General features: G+C 41.9%; 2 protein-coding genes across 2 annotated transcripts; one reads left to right on the top strand and one right to left on the bottom strand.

The window, feature by feature from the left end:
- Window positions 1-15367: 15367 nt before the first annotated feature.
- LOC102256993 (40S ribosomal protein S24) lies at window positions 15368-15919 on the bottom strand. The gene has a single exon (XM_005885885.2). The coding sequence runs from the start codon at window positions 15864-15866 to the stop codon at window positions 15474-15476; it is 393 nt and encodes a 130-aa protein (XP_005885947.1). The 5' UTR covers window positions 15867-15919; the 3' UTR covers window positions 15368-15473.
- Window positions 15920-21172: 5253 nt separating this feature from the next.
- On the top strand, window positions 21173-23703 carry LOC102256691 (calcitonin gene-related peptide 1). The gene is made up of 5 exons (XM_005885884.2): window positions 21173-21283; window positions 21919-22013; window positions 22697-22816; window positions 23104-23261; window positions 23579-23703. Exons 2-4 carry the CDS (start codon window positions 21928-21930, stop codon window positions 23231-23233), a joined length of 336 nt encoding a protein of 111 aa, XP_005885946.1. The 5' UTR covers window positions 21173-21283; window positions 21919-21927; the 3' UTR covers window positions 23234-23261; window positions 23579-23703.
- Window positions 23704-23830: the final 127 nt, after the last annotated feature.

The following is a 23830-nucleotide window of genomic DNA, read 5'->3' as shown; positions in this document are numbered from 1 at the left end:
GAGAGAAGAGAACAAGAGAAAGAGTGGCAAGAAATGAGGCTGGAATCATGGCAATTCACCAGGTCCAATAAAACCTAAGGTCAGATGAGGGTTTTGGACATTATTCCAAGGACAATGGAAAGCCATGGATAGCTGTCAAGCCAATGAGTGACCAGACTGGGTCACCTGGGTGCAGTGGGAAGGATGGCTAGAAAGGAAGGCCTTAACCTCTGTAAGGCTTAGTTTCCTTCATGCCTCACAGTATTAGTGCAAAGATTAAACAAGGAAATAAATCCAAATTCCCTGGAAGGATGTTTGGCACGTGACAACCAGGAAATGTTGGTGCCTTGTTCTCCAACAATCCTGGTTCTTTTTCATTTAATCCCATTTTTCTCTTTATCCTCTTGACCATATTTTGAGCAAAACATTACCTTTCTAACTTTTTTACTGCAATTAAAATAGATTACTGTGCTAGACACAGTAAACAAATATGAATAAGACCTGGTCCTTTCTTAAAACGTATTTACAATAAACCATAACATAATCTAATATGAGCTACACTAATGACAAGAGCCAAAGCTCTCAGAGAGCAAAAACAGCATCCTTTGTCTCTCTGTCCTTAATTGAGCAAAATATACAGCACGAACTTCTTGGAAAATGATGCATGCTCTGGGAGCTCAGAGGATTGAGTAGGAGGCGTGGATGCACCGAGAGTTCAATCTCAGGCTTTCATACAGGCTCAGCGATGACTAGCTTTTCCCCCTTGTGTATTTTGTTGGTATTATTTGGGATCTGTCAGTGCACTTTCTGATTCATTTGCTATGAGTCATTCTCAGAGTCAATGCTATAATCACATTTTCAAATACAAAGTTTCTACCATAAAGCACACTCTTCAATAACATGAAAACTTCCCTACCAAGACTTTCCTTTAAATAGCAAAGTTTAGTGGTTGAGCCATCGACCTATGAACCAGCCCTGACTGGGAATCAACTGCACAGTTGATTCCCAGTCAGGGCACATGCCCGGGTTACGAGCTCGATCCCCAGTGTGAGTGTGCAGGAGGCAGCCCATCAATGATTCTCCCTCATCATTGATGTTTCTATCTCTCCCTCTCCCTTCCTCTCTGAAATCAATAAAAATGTATTTAAAACAATAAATATCAAAGTTTATTGCCACTGAACCACACCATTAGTGATTGGCTAAACTTTCCTTTTAATGACTACCTCGTAGATCAGCTTCATTTCAATGTTTGCTACAATTCTGAAAACTGGGTAAATAAAGGGCTGATTTCTCCAAGGAGTGAACTTTTATTATTTGGCATTTTGTGAACTTTCCAAAAGCATCTAGAAGTCTTATAGCCCTTTCTTTCTCCAATCCTATAGTGTAGTAATGAGGGTTTCCCACAGCTGTATTAAAGATTTTTATATTGGGCCTCTTCTATTCTTCAGTCTCAGTAGAAAATTCACTGTCAATAGTTTTTGAGCATATAGTATATTCTGGGCACTAGAAATATAAGGGTAAATAAGACAGACACCATTCCTGTTTTGTTATTGTTGTTGTTAATCTTCACCAGAGGATATTTTTCCATGGATTTTTCAGAGAGAGTGGAAGGGAGGGGGAAAGGCAGAGAGAGGGAAAAATTAATGTAAAAAGGCACGTTGATTGGTTGCCTCCCGAATGCAACCCAACCAGGGCCCGGGATGGAGCCTATAACTGAGGCATGTGACCTTGACCGGAATCAAACCTGTGACCCTTCAGTCCACGGACTTATGCTCTAACTACTTAGCAGCCGGCTAGGGCCACCATTCCTGTTTTAATGATGCTTAGTCTGATGTCAAAGAAAAGAGATAATTATATAAACTGGTATAGTGATTATATATTAGCCAGTGTTCCACAAGAGAAATAGAACTAGTAGGATATATACATATCTAGAATATATTTAAAATATACATATAGGTTGTCCTCCAAAAATGTATACATACTTTGAATAATTATATATTCCAGTGGGATAAAGCTGAAAAGAAAGAAATATCAATAGAGCTCTCAGCTGTTAAAGGGTGTACATATTTTTTGGGGACACCCTGTACATATATAAATATGTGCATATGTCTGTATATATACATGTATATATGTATCCAGTCAGGGCACATGCCCGGGTTACGAGCTCGATCCCCAGTGTGAGTGTGCAGGAGGCAGCCCATCAATGATTCTCCCTCATCATTGATGTTTCTATCTCTCCCTCTCCCTTCCTCTCTGAAATCAATAAAAATGTATTTAAAACAATAAATATCAAAGTTTATTGCCACTGAACCACACCATTAGTGATTGGCTAAACTTTCCTTTTAATGACTACCTCGTAGATCAGCTTCATTTCAATGTTTGCTACAATTCTGAAAACTGGGTAAATAAAGGGCTGATTTCTCCAAGGAGTGAACTTTTATTATTTGGCATTTTGTGAACTTTCCAAAAGCATCTAGAAGTCTTATAGCCCTTTCTTTCTCCAATCCTATAGTGTAGTAATGAGGGTTTCCCACAGCTGTATTAAAGATTTTTATATTGGGCCTCTTCTATTCTTCAGTCTCAGTAGAAAATTCACTGTCAATAGTTTTTGAGCATATAGTATATTCTGGGCACTAGAAATATAAGGGTAAATAAGACAGACACCATTCCTGTTTTGTTATTGTTGTTGTTAATCTTCACCAGAGGATATTTTTCCATGGATTTTTCAGAGAGAGTGGAAGGGAGGGGGAAAGGCAGAGAGAGGGAAAAATTAATGTAAAAAGGCACGTTGATTGGTTGCCTCCCGAATGCAACCCAACCAGGGCCCGGGATGGAGCCTATAACTGAGGCATGTGACCTTGACCGGAATCAAACCTGTGACCCTTCAGTCCACGGACTTATGCTCTAACTACTTAGCAGCCGGCTAGGGCCACCATTCCTGTTTTAATGATGCTTAGTCTGATGTCAAAGAAAAGAGATAATTATATAAACTGGTATAGTGATTATATATTAGCCAGTGTTCCACAAGAGAAATAGAACTAGTAGGATATATACATATCTAGAATATATTTAAAATATACATATAGGTTGTCCTCCAAAAATGTATACATACTTTGAATAATTATATATTCCAGTGGGATAAAGCTGAAAAGAAAGAAATATCAATAGAGCTCTCAGCTGTTAAAGGGTGTACATATTTTTTGGGGACACCCTGTACATATATAAATATGTGCATATGTCTGTATATATACATGTATATATGTATATAATTATATATATATATATATATAGAGAGAGAGAGAGAGAGAGAGAGAGAGTGAGAGAGAGAGGGAGATTTGCAAGGGATGGGCTTACACAATTGTGGGGGTTGGCTAGTCAAGTGCAAAATTCATAGGGTAGGCAGTCAAAAAAGGAAGGCTGGAAACTCTCAAGCAGGAGGTGATATTGCAGTTCATAAGGGAAATTTCTTATTTTCAGGGAAACGTTCCTTCTGCTCTTAAGGCCTTTAAACTACTTGGAACAGGCCCACCTTGATTATGGAGGCAAGTCAAGTGATTGTAGATGCTAATGGCATCTTTAAACTACCTTCACAAAAATACCTCAATTAGGGTTTGAGTGACTAACTCAGTGACTAGCCTAGCCACGGTGACATGCAACATACTATCATGACAATGTTTGGAAAATGCTATGGTAGAGAAAGAATATAATGCCAACAACAGACATAGCAGGGGCATATATCTCAGTGTAAAGGGAGTCAGATGTTTTCCTGAAAGAATTGACAAATAAGGTAAGACCTGAGAGATGAGTAGAAATTAGCTAGATAAACAGGTATGTAGAGAATATTCTGGGATGTGGGAAGTTTATACAAAGCCAGAGAGAGCCCCTAGAAATGCAATTTTCTCTTAATCAGGGTTGTTGTTTTTTTTTTCGGGGGTGTGGTGGGCCTCCTTTTAGAGGTGATGGTTGTTCTTTAACAGATGTCAAGATTTTCTTTATGCTTTGGTCATTATTACTTAGCTTATTGTAATGTTAGTGCTGAGTTAGATGCAACTCTATTTTCACATTTTAATTAGCATTTCCAATAACTGGTAGGATGATGCACATTTTCATATGAAGCACTTTTTTCATATGTTTGACATTCAGGTTTCCTCCTTCATAGATTGCCTGTTTGTAAATTATCCTATTGAACAGCTTTCTTTTCCTTATTGATTATATGTGATGTGTATATTACTAGAAATCCTTTGTCCTAATGTGCATTGCAGACATACTGCCCAGAGACCAGTCCAAACTGGGAACTGGGGGTAACTTTGTAGACTAAGCCAGAGAGTTCGGGGGAGGGGGGAGGAGGGGGGACAGTGGTCTCGATTCTGGGCTCCAGTTTTGCTGCTAGGACAAAGCCCCCATATGGAGCAAGAACAACAGAAGCAAAGGAAAGAAATGGGGAAAGGAGAGCACACGTCACAAAGCACAGAATTTTCTAACAATTCAAATAAATGAAGTAGGGGGAGCTTTGAAGCTAGGAAAGCTACGTTGGCTGTCTTTTTTTTTTTTTTTTCCTAGTACAGGCACACTCATTTTGCTGAAATATAACCATTGGGAAAGAAAATTAGTAAAATTATTTCAGAAAAATTAGGAGCAGAATATCATTCTTTTAAGCAATGAAAACAAGCCAGAAAGACATACCCAGAAACAAGCTCAAAGAAATTAAGAAAATCATAAAAGTTATAAAAAGAACAACTTAAATAAGAATAAAAATAATTCAGAAATGATATTATTGGAAAAAAAGAAAACAAGAGACTTGAAAATGTAGCTTACAAAGCATTAGAAATAAAAGAAACAATATTTTAGAAATGGAGACTAAATAAAAGTGATATATTAGTTAATAAATACTATGAGTCATGTATAAAGAGAAACAGGAAATGAAAGAGAATTTTTAAATTAAAATATGAACGAAATTTAAAAAATACGAGAAAGTGATATAGAACACTAGCAAAGTGTGTGTGTGTGTGTGTGTGTGTGAATCCCTGAAGAAGACCAAAGCAATAGAATAAATACTAAAAAATGACCACTGAAGAAAACCATTCTGAAATAAAGTACAATTTAAATCATATATAAAGAATATACTGTGTACCTTGGAAAATCAATCCAGAATGACTGACACCAAGGCATATTCTAATAAAAAAATTAGAATATAAAGAAAAAAATTAAAAATGGATATTCAGTTTCAAAAAATTTATAAGTCTCTTCCAGCTAGAAATTTTAAGATATTATATGATTCAGGACTCCCTGTGAGGGGGTAACATCAGGTATGAGCCGCTCATGGCTCCTGCCAGTTCTTGAGCAGCTGCAGCCCTGGCCTGAACCCTGGGTGCTCACCCACAGTGCTCTCCCAGTGCAGAAGAATTCAACCAGCACAAAGCTGTCCCCTTTGCATATTCCACTTTGTACATTCATGAGAATGAGGGTCTGAGATAGGTAGGGCAACCTTATTTATAATCTCAATGATGAAGTTATACAGGAGAATATATTGCATTTCTGGGCAGTAAGAAATGGGAGATTAAGTGAGGGCTTTGCCTTTCATAGAATAATCATCTATAATAATAAAAGCATAATATGCTAATTAGACCAAACATCCTTCCAAACGACCTCCTGGACAAAGCTGGGGCTGCAAGGGAAGCTTGGGTCCCGGATGCCGGAGGGTAGCCAGTGCCAGCAGCTGTGAGAAGGAAGGCCTACTCTTGCATGAATTTCATGCATTGGGCCTCTAGTTAACTATAAGGCACCAGTAAGTAAAAGCTAAAATTGGTAGAGATCATTTATGTGTTAAGATCTAAAGAACCTCCCAACATTAAGAGGAAAAAGAGTTTCTCTCAGTAATGGATGAAGTTCCACTATTAGACATTCATTCCTTTGGTTTAAGCCCTATCCTTGGCACACTGGAAATATTTAATACCCTTGACCATTATGATGGAAATGGTAGCAGCATACTCAAGATTCTTTCCACCCTCCTAGTTAGCTGAAAAACTAAAGCATAAATGTTCCCACACTTCCTTAAAGTTATTGAATGAGGCAAATTTTGTCCATTTAGATATCTTATGAGAGAACTGGAAGACAGAGTGAGACAGTTCTATCTTGACACTCTTCTGTTTTCTGCCAGTGAGCAGTCAAGAAGCCAGGGATTCTACAGCAGCATCCCAGGGCCCAGAATCATGTGGGTGCTGAATGGTAGTTGTGGCAGCTCCAGGGGCAGATCACAGACTCCATGGGATTTTCTTGATACCTACACTTCAAATGTGTGGACATCCTTAGGCCCTAACGTTATGACTATGGTAAATATAGTCTCTTCCTGAACTACAAATATTATTTTTCAACATGTAAGTCCCTGTATAAAATTCCATTGTGCTTAAAATACCCAGAGTAGCTTCTGTTTGTAAAAGTGAATGGGACTGTCACAGATGTGATTAAGAGTGCCAAGTGGGGAGAAGGAATGAAGCAATGTGAAGGAATAAATTTTCACATGCGTGCATGAGATCTAAAACATGGGAAGAAAACAAAGCTCACAAGAAAACCAGTCTTATTTTATAGTTGACTGAAAGATGGCTTCTTGAAAATTGTTTCTTCCAGAGAACTAACCATTAAATCAGGCTTGCCTTCTCCACAAAAATAAAATAAAATATGAAATAATAATCATCATGCCTCCCAACTAACCTCCAAGTAAATCTCACTGCCATCATACAATATCCCTCATTTGTTCTTTGTTGTTCTATATCCATCTCCTTCCTTTCTCTCCCCATGTTTTTAAAATATATTTTTATTGATTTTAGAGAGGAAGGGAGAGGGCGAGACAGATAGAAACATCAATGATGAGAGAGAATCACTGATTGGCTGCCTCCTGCATGTGCTCTACTTCGGATCAAGTCCGCAACCTCAACATGTGTCCTGACCCAGAATTGAACCATGACCTCCTGGTTCATTGGTTGATGCTCAACCACTGAGCCACACCATCTAGGCCCCATGTTTTTTTATTTAAAAATATTTTTATTGATTTTTTTATAGAGAGAGAAAAAGGGGGCGGGAGAGAAAAATCGATTTGTTGTTTCACCTATTTATGCATTCATTGAGTGCTTCTTGTATGTGCCCTGCCTGGAGATTGAACCCACAACCTTGGTGTATCGGGATGATGCTGTAACCAACTGAGCTACCTGGCCAGGGCTACCGCTCCCCATTTTAATAAAACAAAAGTATGAGACTGGAACGGGCGTCAAGGTATTTTAGTTAAATGTTACTATTTTCTAGACATATAATGAGGCCAAATTAGAATGACTTTCCTAATATGACCTATCCATGATCCAATGACTACATATGATCTAAATTTACCCCATACCTAATAGGACTGTAGTGAAGAAAAATCAATGGAAGAGGGCTGAACTCGGCATTTAATGCTCAGCATACATGACAGAGTTGGAATAAACTTTCGCAACAACCTCCTCTATCCTGCCTTATCAGCTGCAGGCCCTGATCTCTGTCTTCCTACAGAGAGAGCAGAAGGACTTACAATAGTATTTTGGCAGTGAAAACTCCTGAACTTCTGAGGCCAAAAGAACAAATCATCCCAGGTTGGCCACAGGGCAAAGCAGGAAAAGGAAAAACAACTATATTCTAGCCTGTGGTTTCTGATTAACCCTTGGGCTCCTTGTAGTATCCAACCCTTCACATTCTCATTTTTAAAAAAATATATTTTATTGATTTTTTTACAGAGAGGAAGGGAGAGGGAGAGAGATAGTGAGTTAGAAACATCGGTGAGAGAGAAACATCGATTCAGCTGCCTCTTGTACGCCCCCTACTGGGGATGTGCCCGCAACCCAGGTACATGCCCTTGACTGGAATCGAACCTGGGACCCTTGAGTCCGCAGGCCAACGCTCTATCCGCTGAGCCAAACCAGCTAGGGCCACATTCTCATTTTTTAAAATATATTTTTATTGATTTCAGAGAAGAAGGGAGAGGGAGAGAGAGATAGAAACATCAAGGATGACCTAAATTAGGCATTTCTCCAAAGAGGACATACAGATGGCCAAGAGACATGAAAAAATGCTCCAAGTCACTGATCATCAGAGAGATGCAAATTAAAATGACAATGATGTATCGCCTCATATCTGTCAGAAAGACTACCATCAACAAATGACAAGTGCTGGTGAGGATGTGGAGAAAAGGGAACCCTAGTTCACTGTTAGTGGGAATGCAGATTGGTGCAACCATTACGGGAAACAATATGGCATTTCCTCAAAAAATTAAATACGGAACTGCCATTTGACCCAGTGATCCCACTTCTAGGTATATACCCTAAGAAGTGCAAAACACCAGTCAGAAAGAATGTGTGCACCCCTATGTCATAGCAGCACAATTTACAATAGCTAAGATCTGGAGACAGCCCCAGTGCCCATCAGTAGATGAATGGATAAAAAAGTGGTGGTACATTTATACCATGGAATACTATGAAGCAGTAAAAAAGAAGAATCTCTTACCCTTTGGGACAGTATCACACTAAGTGAAATAAGTCAGTTAGAGAAAGACAAGTATCACATGATCACACTCATATGTGGAATCTAAGTAACAAAATAAACTGACAAATAGAGTGGATGCAGAGACATGGAAGCATGGAACAGAATGCGGAATCTTAGAGGGAAGGGGGGGGAAGGTGGGTTGGGTGGGAGGTAATCAACCAAAGACCTTGTATGCATATATGCATAACCCATAGACACAGACAATAGGGTACTAAAGGTCTGGGGTGGGAGGTGGGGGCAGGCTTTAGGGGTCAATGGGGGACTTGTAATACTTTCAATAATAAAGAATTATTTTTTTTTAAAAGTTCCCACAAACCTCAAAAACACACACACATACACAAAAACAAAACATCAATGATAAGAGAGAATCATTGATCGTCTGCTTCCTGCACACCCCCTACTGGGGACTGAGCCCGCAAGTTGAGCATGTGCCCTTGAGCAGAATTGAACCTGGGACCCTTTAGCTCTCAGGCTGACGCTCTATCCACTAAGCCAAACCAGCTAGGTCCCATGTTCTCATTTTAACTGAAGGTTTTCTGTGGCTTGCCCTTATTGGTGCTGAAGAGAATTTAGGAATTCACTGCTTAAGTGTGTTTGACAACTGCTTAAAGGTGTGCTGAGGACAAGTGGCCTAGGCTGGTTGGTTGATTGTGCACAAACTTCAAGGAAATTTGCCGGGAAAAATGAACATGATTTCTACTCATCTCCTCAAAGCCCTATTATTCAGTGACACACTCCTCACAAGATTGCAGTCTGGGTCACTGGGCACCTCCCTCATCACAGACTTTGCACCATGACTGTGCCTCCTGAGAGGAACTATAAAATCACCCACTCACCAGGTGTCCTTGCATGCACACCTCCTTTAAAGCAGACAAAGCTGAGAAGAAACGACTAAGAAAATAGCCTTTGGATACTGAAATAGGGGTCACAGCAATTCATTACAGCCATAGTGATCATTACTAAGTTCTCACTGAATGCCTACAGGCTTCTTTCTATTCGTTTTCCAAGCTATCGTTATAAAAGCTATTGTTAAAAAAGATCATGAAGGAGGATTCTGGGAGAATGGTGGGATAAAAAGTACCAGGTATCGCCCTAACCGGTTTGGCTCAGTGGATAGAGCGTCAGCCTGCAGACTCAAGGGTCCCAGGTTTGATTCTGGTCAAGGGCATGTACCTTGGTTGTGGGCACATCCCCAGTAGGGAGTGTGCAGGAGGCGGCTGATCGATGTTTCTCTCTCATCGATGTTTCTACCTCTCTATCCCTCTCCCTTCCTCTCTGTAAAAAAATCAATAAAATATATTTTTTTAAAAAGTACCAGGTATCTGTCTCCCCACTTAGCCAACAACTGCACTCGTAAACCTGTCAAATGCAATTATTTTTGAACTCTGGAGAGTATTGAAGGCTACTAACTTCCAAGAGAAGACTTGGACTAAAAATTGTAGCTAATTTTGGCCAATTCCAACTCTTAGGACTATAAGAGTTGGAACCCATATAGCTATGGGTTCTCCACCCCAGCCAAGTGGCAGTTAGATGTGCATGTGTTCCTGGACAGCTTGCAAACAGTGTGTGGAAGCCAGGGTGAATCAAAGAGACCTTGTCCTTCAAATATCTAGAATCTGTGTGTGCTCTGACTACGGATTGCTGCTTTAATCACAGAGGTTCAGCCAAGGGGAGGGTCTGATGGCTATTGTTGCTGCATCTCCTCATTGTTGCAAGCCCCTCCCCTCTGCTAGTAGTGATGGCCAGCGTATTTACAGGGCCAGTGCTCCTTTTCTCCCCCTTTCATTTTTCTCTTTTTCCCAGGGGAAATAGACATTAAAAAACCAACTGTATATACAGGGTAAATTAGAAATAATCACGTATGTACAGGGAAAGCCTCAGAAAAGACCTGAGAAAAACTGAAGTTTATACCTCAGATTTACCCTCAGCACAGAGAAAATCCTGAGGGGCAGGGTTCAGGTTTGGCATACATCTAGGGACCTATCTGCTTTTGATGAACATGAACCAGTGGATGCTATCTTTGTGTTTCCCCTCTCCCTTGACCACACGTATCTCACAGAAAGGAGCTTATACATTCATCTGTAGCCCCAATTTTGTGACTACCGCCCAGGGGCACCTCCAGATCTCCTGGTCTGGTGGCCAGTAGGGCTTATGCTTGTGGTCCCACAGGACTGTATATGTTTGCCTACTTTAAAAGCCGCTGCCTAAGTGTCTGGTTTCTAATTAGCCTGAATCTAGATGCTGACTGAAAACTTATTTGAAGAAGTAATGACTGAAGACTTCCCTAACTTGGAGAAAAAAAGCAGACATGCTGATTCAGGAAGGCTGGCGATTTCCAAATATGATGAACCCAAAGAGACCCACAGCAAGACATATCATAATCAAAATGTCAAATGTTAAAGACAAAGAGAGAATCTTAAAAGCAGCACATATGAAACTGGGCTGCTATTTTACACCATACACAAAAAATTAACTCAAAATGGATTAAAGACTTGAATGTGAGACCTGAAACCATAAAACTTCCAGAAAAACATAGGTAGTAGGTTCTTGAGTTGTGGCAATAATCAATAAGTTTTTGGATCTGACACCAAAGAACAGGCAAGCAGAGCAAAATTCAACAAGTGGAGAATACATCAAACTGAAAGATTCTGCACAGCAAAAGAAACCATTACCAAAATGTAAGTCAACCTACTAATGGGAGAAAATATCTGCACACTATACATCTTATAAGGGGTTAATATCCAAAATATAGAAAACTCATACAACTCAATAACAACAATAAAAAGAACAATTCAATTCAAAATAGTCAGAAGATCTGAATAGACATTTTTCTTAGAAAAAGACATACAGATAGCCAACAGGTACACGAAAAAGTGCTCAATATCACTAGTCATCAGGGCAATACAAATTGTAACCACAATGACATATCATTTCATACCTCTTAGAATGGCTATTGTCAAAAAGATAAGATATAACAAGTGTTGATGAGGATGTGGAGAGAAGGAAATCTTTGTACACTGTTAGTAGGAATGAAAATTGGTGCAGCCACTATGGAAAACAGTATGGAATTTTCTCAAAATATTAAAAACAGAACTTCTATATAATTTATCAATTCCACTTCTGGGTATTTATCCAAAGAAAACAAAAGCACTATCTCAAAAAGATATCTGTACCCCAATGTTCATTACACCATTATTTACAGTAACCAAGACAAAGAAACAACCTGTGTCCGTTGATATATGAATGGATAAAGAAGTGTTATATATATAATAAAATATTATTCAGCCATAAAAATAAATGAAATTTTGCCATTTGTGACAATATGGATGATCCTTGAGGGCATTATGCTAAGTGGAATAAGTCAGGCAGTTGTAAATACAGGGAACCTATTGGTGATTGCCAGAGGTGTGGGGAGGGGAGGTGGGCAGAATGGGTAAAGGGGGTCAAAAGGTACAAACTTCCAGTTATGAAATAAATCAATCATGGGATGTAATGTCCAGCATGGTGACAATCTATAATAATAAAAGCATAATATGCTAATTAGACTGAACAGCTGAACGACCTCCCAGACGTCCTTCCAGATGACCTTCCGGACCAAGCCAGGGCTGCGAGGGCCAAGCCCCTTGCATGAATTTTGTGCATCGGGCCTCTAGTAGTTAATAATACTGTATTACATGTTTGAAAGTTGCTGAGAGAGATCTAAAAATTCGCATCACAAAACTTACTACAAAGCTACAGTAATCAAAACTGGTACTGACATATGGATAGACTTATAGACCATTGGTTTAGATAAAAGAGCTAAGAAATATATTTTTGTATTCGTATGATAAAATGACTTTTGACAGGGTGTGAAGACCATTCAATGGGGGAAAGGACCGTTTTCAACAAATGGTGCTGAGAAAATGATGTTCACATGCAAAAAAGATTAAGTTGTACCTTTAACTAACACTATAGAAAAAATTAACTCAAGCCCAGCCAGTAAGGCTCGGTGGTTGAGCGTCAACCTATGAATCAGGAGGTCACAGTTCAATTCCCAGTCAGGGCACATGCCCGGTTTATGGGTTCTATCTCTAGTGTTGGGCATGCAGGAGGCAGCCAATCAATGATTCTCTTTCATCATTGATGTTTCTATCTCTCTCTCCCTTTCCCTTCCTCTCAGAAATCAATAAAAATATATATTTTTAAAAAGGATGGAAATTTTAACATATGTTCCAGCATGGATGAATCTTGAGGACATTATACTAATTGAAAGAAGATAGTAAAAAAAAAAGAAAGAAAGACAAATACTGTATGATCCCACTTACATGAAGTACTTTAAGTACTCAAAATCACAGAGACAGAAAGGAGTGTGGTGGATGCCGGGACTGGGAGCAAGAGGAATGGTGAATTATTGTTTTATGTGCATAAAGTTTCCATTACACAAGACAAAAAGAGTCCTGGAGATAGATAGTGGTGATGGTTGCAAAATATTAGAAATGTATTTCATATCACTGATCTGTACACTTAAAAATGATCAATAAAAACAATGATCAAGATGGTAAATTTTATATTATGTATATTTTACACAAAATAATTGTAGAAAAAACCCTTGCTAAACTTAAATAAAAGAATCATGAATTATCAGGTGATCACTTCATAAGGTATATAAATGTGTAATCACTATGTTGTACACCTGAAACTGATACACTATTGTATGCCAACTATAATTGAAAAATAAATTTTAAAAAATCACAAAGATAAATAAGATCATGATGTTCCTGACCATTTCTCTTAAGTGCTTACTCAGGATCTATTTTCTCTGTGTTTACACATAATTCTGACAAGCTTTGTTTCTGTTCTCTTAAGAACAGGTGAATTGAGCAGGTGACCACAAAGACCATTTATATAGTTTCTGATCAGTATTTACAGGTTCTCATTTACATATAGGCTCGTTATTTCCATACCATTATTCTTAGTTTGTTTTTGCTTTGTTGCTTGTTTCACTGTATACCAAATGAAAATGCAAGTGGGTGAATTGTTGTTAAATACAATTAAAAATGACACCAGTGAAATAAGTCAGAGAAAGACAAATAACACATGATATCACTTATATGTGGAATCTAATGAACATAATAAACTGACGAACAAAATAGGTCCAGAGGCATGGATGCATGGCACAGACTGTTATATCTTAGAGGTGGGGTTAGGGGAGGGTGGGAGATGGGAAGAGATTAACCACAGAACTGATATACATATATCCATACCCAGTGGGCAGACAATAGTGTGGTAAAGGCCTGGGGTGAGGCAGGAGCTGGGAATGGGGCAAAGGCGATGGGGGAGAATTGTGGGACATCTGTAACATTGTCAACAACAACAACAAAACTAGTGTTTGAAAAATAAATTAAAAAACAATAAAGTTAAAAGAAATTAGAAAAAAAATGACATCAGCAAGAAGTGATAGTTGACAACCTGATGGGAAGAAATGGAATTGATTAAGCATAAAATTATATATCTATTAGACATCAAAAAAATGGACAGGGTGATATCATCGAGTTTGGAGCTATTGGGCCTAGATGTCTTACACCCCTAAAGCAGCACTGCATTCATGCCAACACATTAAGTGATATTTTTATGATAGTGTCAATGAATCTGTAACCAAACCCAAGTTCATATGTCTGACTCCCTGTGAAACCAATCACTAAAGCATTGAGTAGAGGCAGCCAAACCAGAAGACAGAAAGAACCATAAAGCTTACCTACAGTTAATAACTAAGTTTCTACATTTCTATTGTTAGCTTTATTTTTAACCCTTTAGATAAGCTATGGCTTCAATCCCCACCGTCTTTTGTTCATTTCCATTCTTAAGGGATATGGGGTAGTGACTGGTCTAGTTACTTCTTACTGGAACGGGGCAAAGTTCCAGATTAGAAGAATGGATTAGGTATTACATATATGTCCTTGCCCCAGGCAGGAAGGGCCAGCTGATACTTCCAGATATTTAGAGAGGCTAGGAATCTGGATCTTTATGTAATATCTGTCCTTTCAAAATGCTCTGCATGTTTAAAAGCTTACAGACTAAGACAGCCAATTTGTGACTTTCACAACAACCCAGCCCAGCCATAGCTAATCACAATTCCCTTCTCCAGAGGCTCTGGCTACTAACTGCTCTCCCTGAGCACATCCCATTAACAAAGCTCTATAGCCCTGGCTGGTGTGGGTCAGTGGTTAGAGTGCTCATGCACCAAAGGGTTTCTGTTCTGATCCCCAGGGTCCTGATCGGGGTGCATGCTGGAGGTAACCAATCGATGGGTCTCTTACACTGATGTTTCTGTCTCCCCTTCCCCCCCCTAAAAACCAATGAAAAAATAGCCTCAGGTGGATTAACAAAACAAAAATTCCCCACTCATAATAAACCACTCACTTATCCCATAAGCATAAACCTACAACACACAGGTAACAATTTTGATAGATCCTAGTCAGGATAAATAAAAATGTGACCTAATAATTTTAATTTTCATTGAGGCCAGCAAATAATCTTTTCAGTAACAAGAACTAAGTGGATTCTAGAAAGAACAAAAAGGAATCAGATTTTAGGTGTCTCTTTCAGAAACACCATTACACTGACGGCGAATAGTAAACTGAGCACTCCGTACTGGCCCTGCATGCTCCCATGTTGCCCATTCTCTAACCTGATGTCTTTGTGCTGTTAAATGGAAGGATAAACGCCACCCCATCATACCAAGTTTTCAGTGAATTAGATTAATGGAACATGTGAACTTGGGGGCAGCAATCTTAAGTCCAATAAACAGAAGACTAGTTACACTCCCAGTAAAAATCAAACAACCAGACACATAAAAGTTTATAGTTTATTAATCCTCTCATGAAAAATCTGCACAACCATCACAGATAAAGTCTCCGAAGAATCTTTACTCCTTCTGTAGTTCAATCTCCAGCTCACTTTTTGCCAGCACCAACGTTGGCCTTTGCAGTCCCCCTGACTTTCTTCATTCTGTTCTTGCGTTCCTTTCTCTGTTTTCTTGAGGTCTTCTTCTTCTCATATAGGCCATGTCTTGCAAGTCTGTGTTTGGGTTCATTTTTCTTTGCGTAATCCAAGGAGTCATAAATCATGCCAAAGCCAGTAGTCTTGCCACCACCAAAGTGGGTTCTGAATCCAAACACAAAGATGACATCAGGTGTGGTCTTATACATTTTGGCTAGTTTTTCCCGGATTTCTGTCTTGGGTACTGTTGCCTTCCCAGGGTGAAGGACATCAATGACCATTTGCTTCCGCTGAAGTAGTCTGTTGGTCATGAACTTCCTGGTCCGGATGGTTACTGTGTCATTCATGATGAAGGTTGGTCTTCAGGCAGCCAGGGAGGAAAAGCCATTGCCCATTTTTTGATTGGGTTGTTTATCTTCCTTTTGTTATGTTGTATGAATTCCCTAATTTTTGGCATTTTAATGATGATGTGTCTGGACGTGGGCCTATTCGGGTTCTTCTTGCTTGGGGTTTTCTGTGCCTCCTGAACTTGTGTGACTTTTTCCTTTACTAGGTTAGGGAAGTTTTCCACTATTATTTCTTCAAACACCTTCTCTATGCCTTTTTCCCTTTCTGTCTCTTCTGGCATATCTGCTATTCGAATATTGTTATGCTTCATGTTGTCCCACAGCTCCCTTAAGCTGTTCTCCTGTTTTTTTTTTATTTTTTATTGTTTTTTCTTTTGTGGTTCTCTGATAAGAATATTTTTTCAACCCTGTCTTCCAATTCACTGATTCAGTCCTCAGCTTCCCCTAATCTGTTGTGTATTCCCTCCAATGTGTTCTTTATTTGTGCTATGTCTCTTGGCCATTTGTATGTCCTCTCTTTGAAGTGCCTATTTTCGTCTTCTGCCCATTTTTTGATTGTTTGCCTTTTGTTGATTTGCATGAGTACTTTATATATTTAGGATATTAACCCCTCCTCAGATGTATCATTGGAAAATATGCTCTCCCAAATAGTGAGTTCCCTTTTCATTTTGATGCTGATTTCTTTTGCTGTGCAGAAGCTTTTTATTTTGATGTACTCCCATTTGTTTATTTTCCCCTTGTTTTCCTCTTAAAAAATCACACACACATTAGCAACAGGCATAATTTATTGAATAGTATCTGAGCATTCTCCTTACATTCAATCAAAGGTCATATCATTAAAGGACTTCCTTCCCTTTTTTTTTCTTCTTTTCTCTTCTCAATTAATTTTCTCTGCCTGTGTCTCCTTAATTCTCTGCAATGAAATCTACTGATGAGCTACTTTTGCAGGCTTAGGCTTATTCGAATCTTAAGCCAATCTCAGTTGAGGCAGTCTGTAAATCCCCCCATTTCTCTTGTGCTAGGTGTTGTATCAGTGAAAATTTTGCACGTGAGATGTCTGATATTTTGTTGCCTATGTTTTCTTCAATGATTTTTATGGTGTCATGACTTACATTTAAGTCTTTTATCCATTTTGAGTTATTGATTTTTTTAATTAAAAAAAAAGAAAGCCACACCTAAAAATATTTTCCTACACTAGGTTGTTTCCAACTAATCTTGATTCCGAGGTTTAAAGCTTATGAAATAAGATTGTTAAATCAAGGACCAAAGGTCAGTTGACAAATAGTCAATCAGTATTTTCATTGGTGTTGTTTGCTAGGTCATGCTCTGTTTAGGGCTGAAGTTTGGAGAAGTTTCAGAGGTAGCTGGACTCAGTCGAAACAATCCATATATGCCAAGGTCTAAACTTCCCTGAGTTCATTCAGTAAATCAGACATGGGTTCAGAGAGAAATGGTTTCACATTTCACACTAGGACACCCTAGTGTTTAGAAAAAACAAAAACATCTTATTTCCCTGTTTCAATCCTGAAAACTTTTATCAGGAAACCTACTCTGCTGTGCCAGATAAATGGGAGGAGTCTCATTGCAATAAATGTTTGCCCTTGCAATTTCCCAATCCAAGCAGAATGCTGCTCTACTAAGTAGGTCCAGATTTCAGCATGCTGGGATTAGAGTCTTTTAATAGCAGAGACTGGATGGTGAATTTGCCACCATGAATTAGTTCCATTCATTCAACAGTGGTTAGTGCCTACTTGTTTGAGAGATGTGGCCCTAAGTGCCAAATAAAAGGACTCTTAAAAAGACAACAAAAACAAACCTTGGCCCCCTGCTCAGCAGGAAGTAAAGCTTGCTTGGGGAACTTGTTAATGTGAGCCCCTCCCTATTTGGAGAGGAACATTTAAGTAAAGCTTGAACTAGCACCTTCAGCCTTAGCTGGTTTGGCTCAATGGATAGAGCATCTGCCTGTGGACTAAAAGGTCCCCAGTTTCATTCCTGTCAAGAGCACATGCCCTGGTTGCAGGCTCCATCCTCAGTAGTGGGTATGCAGGAGGCAGCTTATCAATGATACTCTCTCATCATTGATGTTTCTATCCCTCCCTTCCTCTCTGAAATTAAAAAATATTTTAAAAAATAGCCCTAGCCTATTTGACTCAGTGGATAGAACGTTGCCCTGTGGACCGAAGGGTCCCGGGACTGAAGGGTCCCGGGACTGAAGAGTCCCGTGTTCGATTCTGGTCAAGGGCACTACCTGGGTTGCAGGCTCCTCCCTGGTCCCTGGCCCTGGTCCAGGCAGGTGCAGGAAGCAACTAATTGACTTGTTTCTCTCACAGCGATGTTTTCTCTGTCTTTTCCTCTCTCTTCCACTCTCTCTAAAAATCAATGGAAAAATATCCTTGGCGTGAGGATTAAAAATAATAATAACAACACCTTCTGAGTGCAGACCCTGATTCTTTTTTTAATATATTTTTATTTAGTTCAGAGAGAGAGAGAGAGAGAGAGAGAGAGAGAGAGAGAGAGACATCAATGATAAGAGAGAATCATTGACTGGCTGCCTCCTGCACGCCCCCCACTGGAGATCCAGCTGCAACCTGGGCATATCCCCTTGACCAAAATCGAACCTGGGACCTTGCAGTCCCCAGGCTGACGCTGTATCCACTGAGCCAAACCACTCAGGGGCAGACCTTGATTCTTATGCTCCACTCCCCCCGTCATGGTAACCACCAAAGATTTCAGAGTGTGGAAGGACTGTTGGCTTTGACTGTTGAAGGCACACCTGGCCGCCAGGGGTGGGAGTTCTGAGGCAAGTGGCATGGCCATGAAATCAGCTTGCAGGGAAGTCAGTGTTGTTGTTCACCATTTTGCACTCCCCATCGCGCAGGTGAAAGCTCGGCAGGAAATGGCAACCAGGAGACACATACTCGCCAATGATTTCAGGAGGTTCATATGTCAGAATGTCAGGTCTTGGAATGGAAGGAATTTTCCCAAAAGCACTTGGCACCTGAGAGCAAGCGCTCACCTACAACTGTGGCAGAGCTCAGTTCTAGCAAAATGGTGTCCACTGTGCCGCCTCTGCCAATCTGGCCCTGCAACTCTTGCACCGAAAGCTGCACCAGCGCTTGGGACTCACTCTGCTGAGCCCCAAACCCAGGCTGGGTCTCAGCACCAGCAGATTATCTGCGTCTCAGCTCCAGGAGGGACTGCGTCCAGGACCCGACACACTGATCCCTGACTCTCCTTTGCTGCACTCTTTCCCCCTCCTCCCCGCGCCCTGCCGCTGTACCCAAGGGCGCACCTGGGTTCTAGGGAGCAGTTGTTCCACATCTGGCTTCTACAGCCCGGCCAGTGCAGCCCTCCCATCTCCCATTTATTCCCTCGGGGCAGCGGCGCCCCATCACTTAAGACGGAAGGAAGTTTAAAAAGGGCATCTTGGAAGTTGGGTGTCCCCGCGCACGGAGGCCACCCACCTGGGAGGAGAGATGTGGAGCGAGGCAGGTGTGTCACAGGAATCGCTGCGGATTCCGGAGAGTGCGGACTAGTGTGAGGACCTGCGGCTTTGGTCCCTCACAGCACACGTAGGGCTAGTTTCTCTCTGCCTCGAAACCACCTAAATGGGGGTCCTTGCCTGTCCCCCAGCAGCCCCGGGCACTTTTGCCGCGTTTGCCACCTTTGCCGCATTGGGAAACTCCGTTGGCTCTAGTGCATTGCGTGCCGCGCGCTCAGACCTGGGGATCCGGGAAAGAGTGGGGAGTTCCTGGGGGTCTTGGGGACAGTGAGAAGGTTCTCTCTCTGCATGTTACCCGCTGAGAGCAGCAACTCAGGAGCGAGCGGGGACCTTCCAGGCGGGCTTGCCGCAAATAAAGCTCAGGGGACGGGGTCCTGCAACCAGCTGCACACGGTGTGAGCGGGTCTAGGTGTTGTGGAGCCCGCTTATTCTTGCGAGTGCAGGTAGCGATGGTGCGCACAGGCTGCTGGCAACAGGTATGTAAAGGTGTCCACAGGAGACACTGGGAGGCAGGCTTGGGGCAGACGGAGTGAACCCGGGCACATGGCCCCGGGTGCTGTCCCCGTGTCCCTTTTGCCAGTGCCGTTGTTTGGGGGAGTCGCTTATGTTTGAAGAGAGGAATGGGTTTGTGGGAGGGGACGCGTGTGGCTGGAAGTGACAGTGAGCAATTGTCTCTGCAGGGATTCCCGTCAAGCCTGCCATGCTCTCTATTAGGGAACTGAAGTGCAGGGAATGCGCGTGTACGTTTGGCATGCGCGTGCAAGTCCGGAATGCGCGCGCACGTTCATATGTATGTGCCCGTCATGGATGTGTGTACAGTTGCAGTATGTGTGCGCAGGTCCCTTATGCGGAGGCAGGTCCGGAATTGCACGCCAATGGGCCACCTTGGCAAACAGCTGCCGGAAACAGGGGCAGCTGGGCAAATGGTCCTAACAGGCAGATGAGCAAAGGTGATGGATGGCGGGGTGGCAGAGGAGATTGCTGGGGCTGCTTGGCAGCTGGGGGAACATCGGTGCCTTGTACCTCCCTGCTGTGGCTGAGCGGGACATTGGTTGCCTTCTATCCACTTGAAGGACCACCCAGGGCAAATAAGGACTTCTGGTCAGTAGGTGGGTAATCACCATCTTAAGGAATCCCAGATGTGAGCCAAGGAGCCCTTCCAGATCCCTACCTCGCTGGGAGCAGGCTCAGGCAAATTACTAATAACCACATTCCTTGATGACATTGGGTCCCCATTTTAAAGATGAGTGCATCGAGGCACTGAGAAGTCACTTGTCCTTAATCTTACCGCTCAGCCGGAATTGAATTCAGGCTGACAAAGTTCTTGCTCCCACAAGCTGCCCTACTTGCAGGTGATTCCAGCTGCCGGGATTAAACATCTTCCTAGGACCCAGAACCAAACCTGTAACGCATTAACCCTCTCACCCTCACTTGGATGAGGCTTGAAAGTCAGACTTGGGGGAGCCAGGCGTCCCTGTGATCCTGGACTCTGCCCTGCAAGACTGCACCGGCGGGGATGGCGTGGGATGCACATTCAAAACCGGATGAAACTGAACAGGTGAAATTTACAATGACGTCAAACTGTCCCCCAGTTCGTGGGTGTTTTCTGGTGCCCATCACTCCCCCTTCTTTCCATCAGTGACCTCAATGCAAATACGAGTGGGATGATCCTGATGGATGCTACAGGTTCTGGACGCAAGTGGGTGACACAATCCGTCTGAGGCACCGGATCCTTCTCCTCATTGGTTGCCCGGTGCTCCTGGATTCCCCCTCCCCAGACCCAGAGCGGGAATAAGAGGAGCCGCTGGTGCTGGGAGAAAGCGGAGCGACTTCCCAGTTGGAGTGTCACTGCCACTTCCACGGAACACCTCCACTGCCGCTACCGCCACCTGCCGCCGCCACCACCTGCTGCCAGGTGAGTCCCCAAACTCCTGCTGTGGTGTATGATTCTATCTCTTCCTCTCTCCCCTTCCCTCTCTCTCCATACTGTACCTCTTGGTCGATCCCCTGCCAGTCTCAAAGTCTCTCTCCACTTCTGTCTGGGTCTTTTTATCACACAATTTCTGTTAGTCTTTGCTTTATCCAGGTAATGCTGCGTCCAGGGACTCTGTGCTCCACTCTTCCCGTGCAGATCGGCTCTGGTCTAGCTGTGTTGCTGCAGTTGGAGTGTGCTTAGTCTCATCTCTGACGCTGGAGTTGGACTCCTGAAGAGCAGGATGCAGGAATAACTTTCTGGTCATGCCTAGTGGTTCCAGGGAAATTGGTTCGGAACCTGGGTCAGCGTGCAGGGTGGGAAATAGGCGCAACGGCAGTTTGAGTCCTGCAGCGTCCCAATTTAACTCTCTGTTAAGCTTGGGGACTCTGCCGAAGTGTGGATCGGCTGAGCAGTAAAATGTGATCTTCAGTTTCTCAGAGATTTCAATTGTAGATATTTCCTTTCTACCTACATTCTCCTTCAACAATCCCTCACAGCCCTAAGTGTGAGCTCAGATCTGTGGGTTCATAAAACTTCAAACTGGTGGGGATGCTGACATGATTGTTCCTTTGCAGAGAGGCATCATGGGCTTTGGAAAATTCTTACCCTTCCTGGCTCTTGGCTTCTTGGTCCTGTACCAGGTGGGCATGATCCAGGCAGCACCATTCAGGTAAGACAGCCCTGAAAATAGCACACTCTCCCCCCAGTGCCCCTGGGATCAAACAATTCTGTGATCCGAATTGTGGTGTGCTGAAAGGGGGGTGGAGGGGGGCCACACACCAAGAGGAGTGTATATTTTTTTCTGATATAAAGAATATCTGATATTCTTCATTGTAATGATATCTGATATTCTTTATTATAAATTTCATAGAATTCATTCAGTCTCATAGAATGATTTTGTTGGTTTTTACCAAAATTTTTATTTTGCTAATTCAACCAGGATCTCAGAAATGAATTGTATTCTAATCTACCTTTTTGGCCAATAAATTCATAGTTATGAAATCAATGTGAGCTGTTAATCTTTCTTACTCTTGTACAAATTTTATTCAATAAACTGGAACCATTTTTAGCTTTAGCACTACCTGTAAGTTTTATCATTTAATTTTTAATATTGGCTAAATGAAAACGATGGTCACAAAATTTCTGAAAAGTCCATCTTTCACAAGCCTACATGATCTGGATTCAGCACAGCACTGCTTGGAGGTCACACCAGTGCCTGGCTCCTGATGAGTCATGCCCTGTCCACTGGGAGCTGAGGTGGCCACTTCCTTAGGGGAAACCTAAGAACCAGGAATCCTGGGGAGGGGGCAGGAAGGACTCATAGCTTGTATTGGGCGTGCTATTTCTCCTCAGGTCTGCCGTGGAGGACAGCTCACTCAGTGAGGAGGAAGAGGACCTCCTTCTGGCTATCCTGGTGAAGGAGTTTATGAAGAAGATGGCCAGTGAGAAGGAGCAGGCTGCACTGGATTCCAGGTAAGGCTCCACACCTGCCCAGCAAGAACAGCTGTGCTAAGGAGAAGGCAAACACCTGCAGAAATCAGTGTTATAAACTCTCCATGAGGAGGTATCATGGCATTTTCCCAAATGGCCAATGAGTATCTGCTGCGATAATTGTGTTCAACACAATTGAACACACTTAAGAGCAACACTTAAGGTTCACTGGTACCTTTCAGAACAGTAATGATTGCCCCATGGGAAGGCTTTGCCCCCACAAGCCTCTTACTGACAGGTCTTTTGTTTTTCTCCATCATATAAATCAGCTTCACTACCCAGAAGAGATCCTGCAACACTGGCACCTGCCTGACCAATAAGCTTGCTGTGCTCTTGAGCAAGTCTGGAAGTGCTGCCCACGCCAAGGTGCTGCCCGCTACCATGTTCTCCCAGGGCTAAGGCCAAAGGAAGGGACCCCAGGAAGAAGGTGACTATTCTTGTACTGTTAGATGGGAGGGTGGGTGACTGGATATTACAGGGGTGCAGTCCACATTCTAACCTCCTTGGGCCCATGTGAGTGAAAAATCAACAAGGGAAAGTATCTAGAGAAGGACAGAGAGTCCCCACAGATGAAACCCCGTAGATTTGGGGTTTATTTCTGCTTTTTGTTGTTGTTTTGTTTTGTTTTGGTCTAGTGTTTCCCTATGACACTTGAATCATCTGCCAGGAAATAATAGACGTTAATAACCTCACAATTAATAAGTAACTAAATTCTAACTTTTGTGTGTTTTTTTTCCCTCCTAGATGATGAAAGCTGAACCCTACCCACTTCTTTAAGTTTATCATAAAAACAATTGGAGAAATACATGATAAACACACATGTGCATGCTACTTAACATTGAAAAGACTCTGTCTTATTCAAAATAAATTAAATTTAACTGCATAATAAAGCTATTGCAAATCACCTGGTGTCTTTTATAGTTTACTAGAGGCCCGATGCAAGAGGAAGAGGGAGAGGAAAGGGGGGAGGAGGAGGGAGAGGGGGAAGGGGAGAGG

This window comes from Myotis brandtii, unplaced genomic scaffold (genome assembly GCF_000412655.1).
Source record: "Myotis brandtii unplaced genomic scaffold, ASM41265v1 scaffold934, whole genome shotgun sequence".
Lineage (NCBI taxonomy): Eukaryota > Metazoa > Chordata > Mammalia > Chiroptera > Vespertilionidae > Myotis > Myotis brandtii.
Note: the sequence above shows the minus strand (reverse complement) of the source record. Positions and strands in the feature narration are given on the sequence as shown.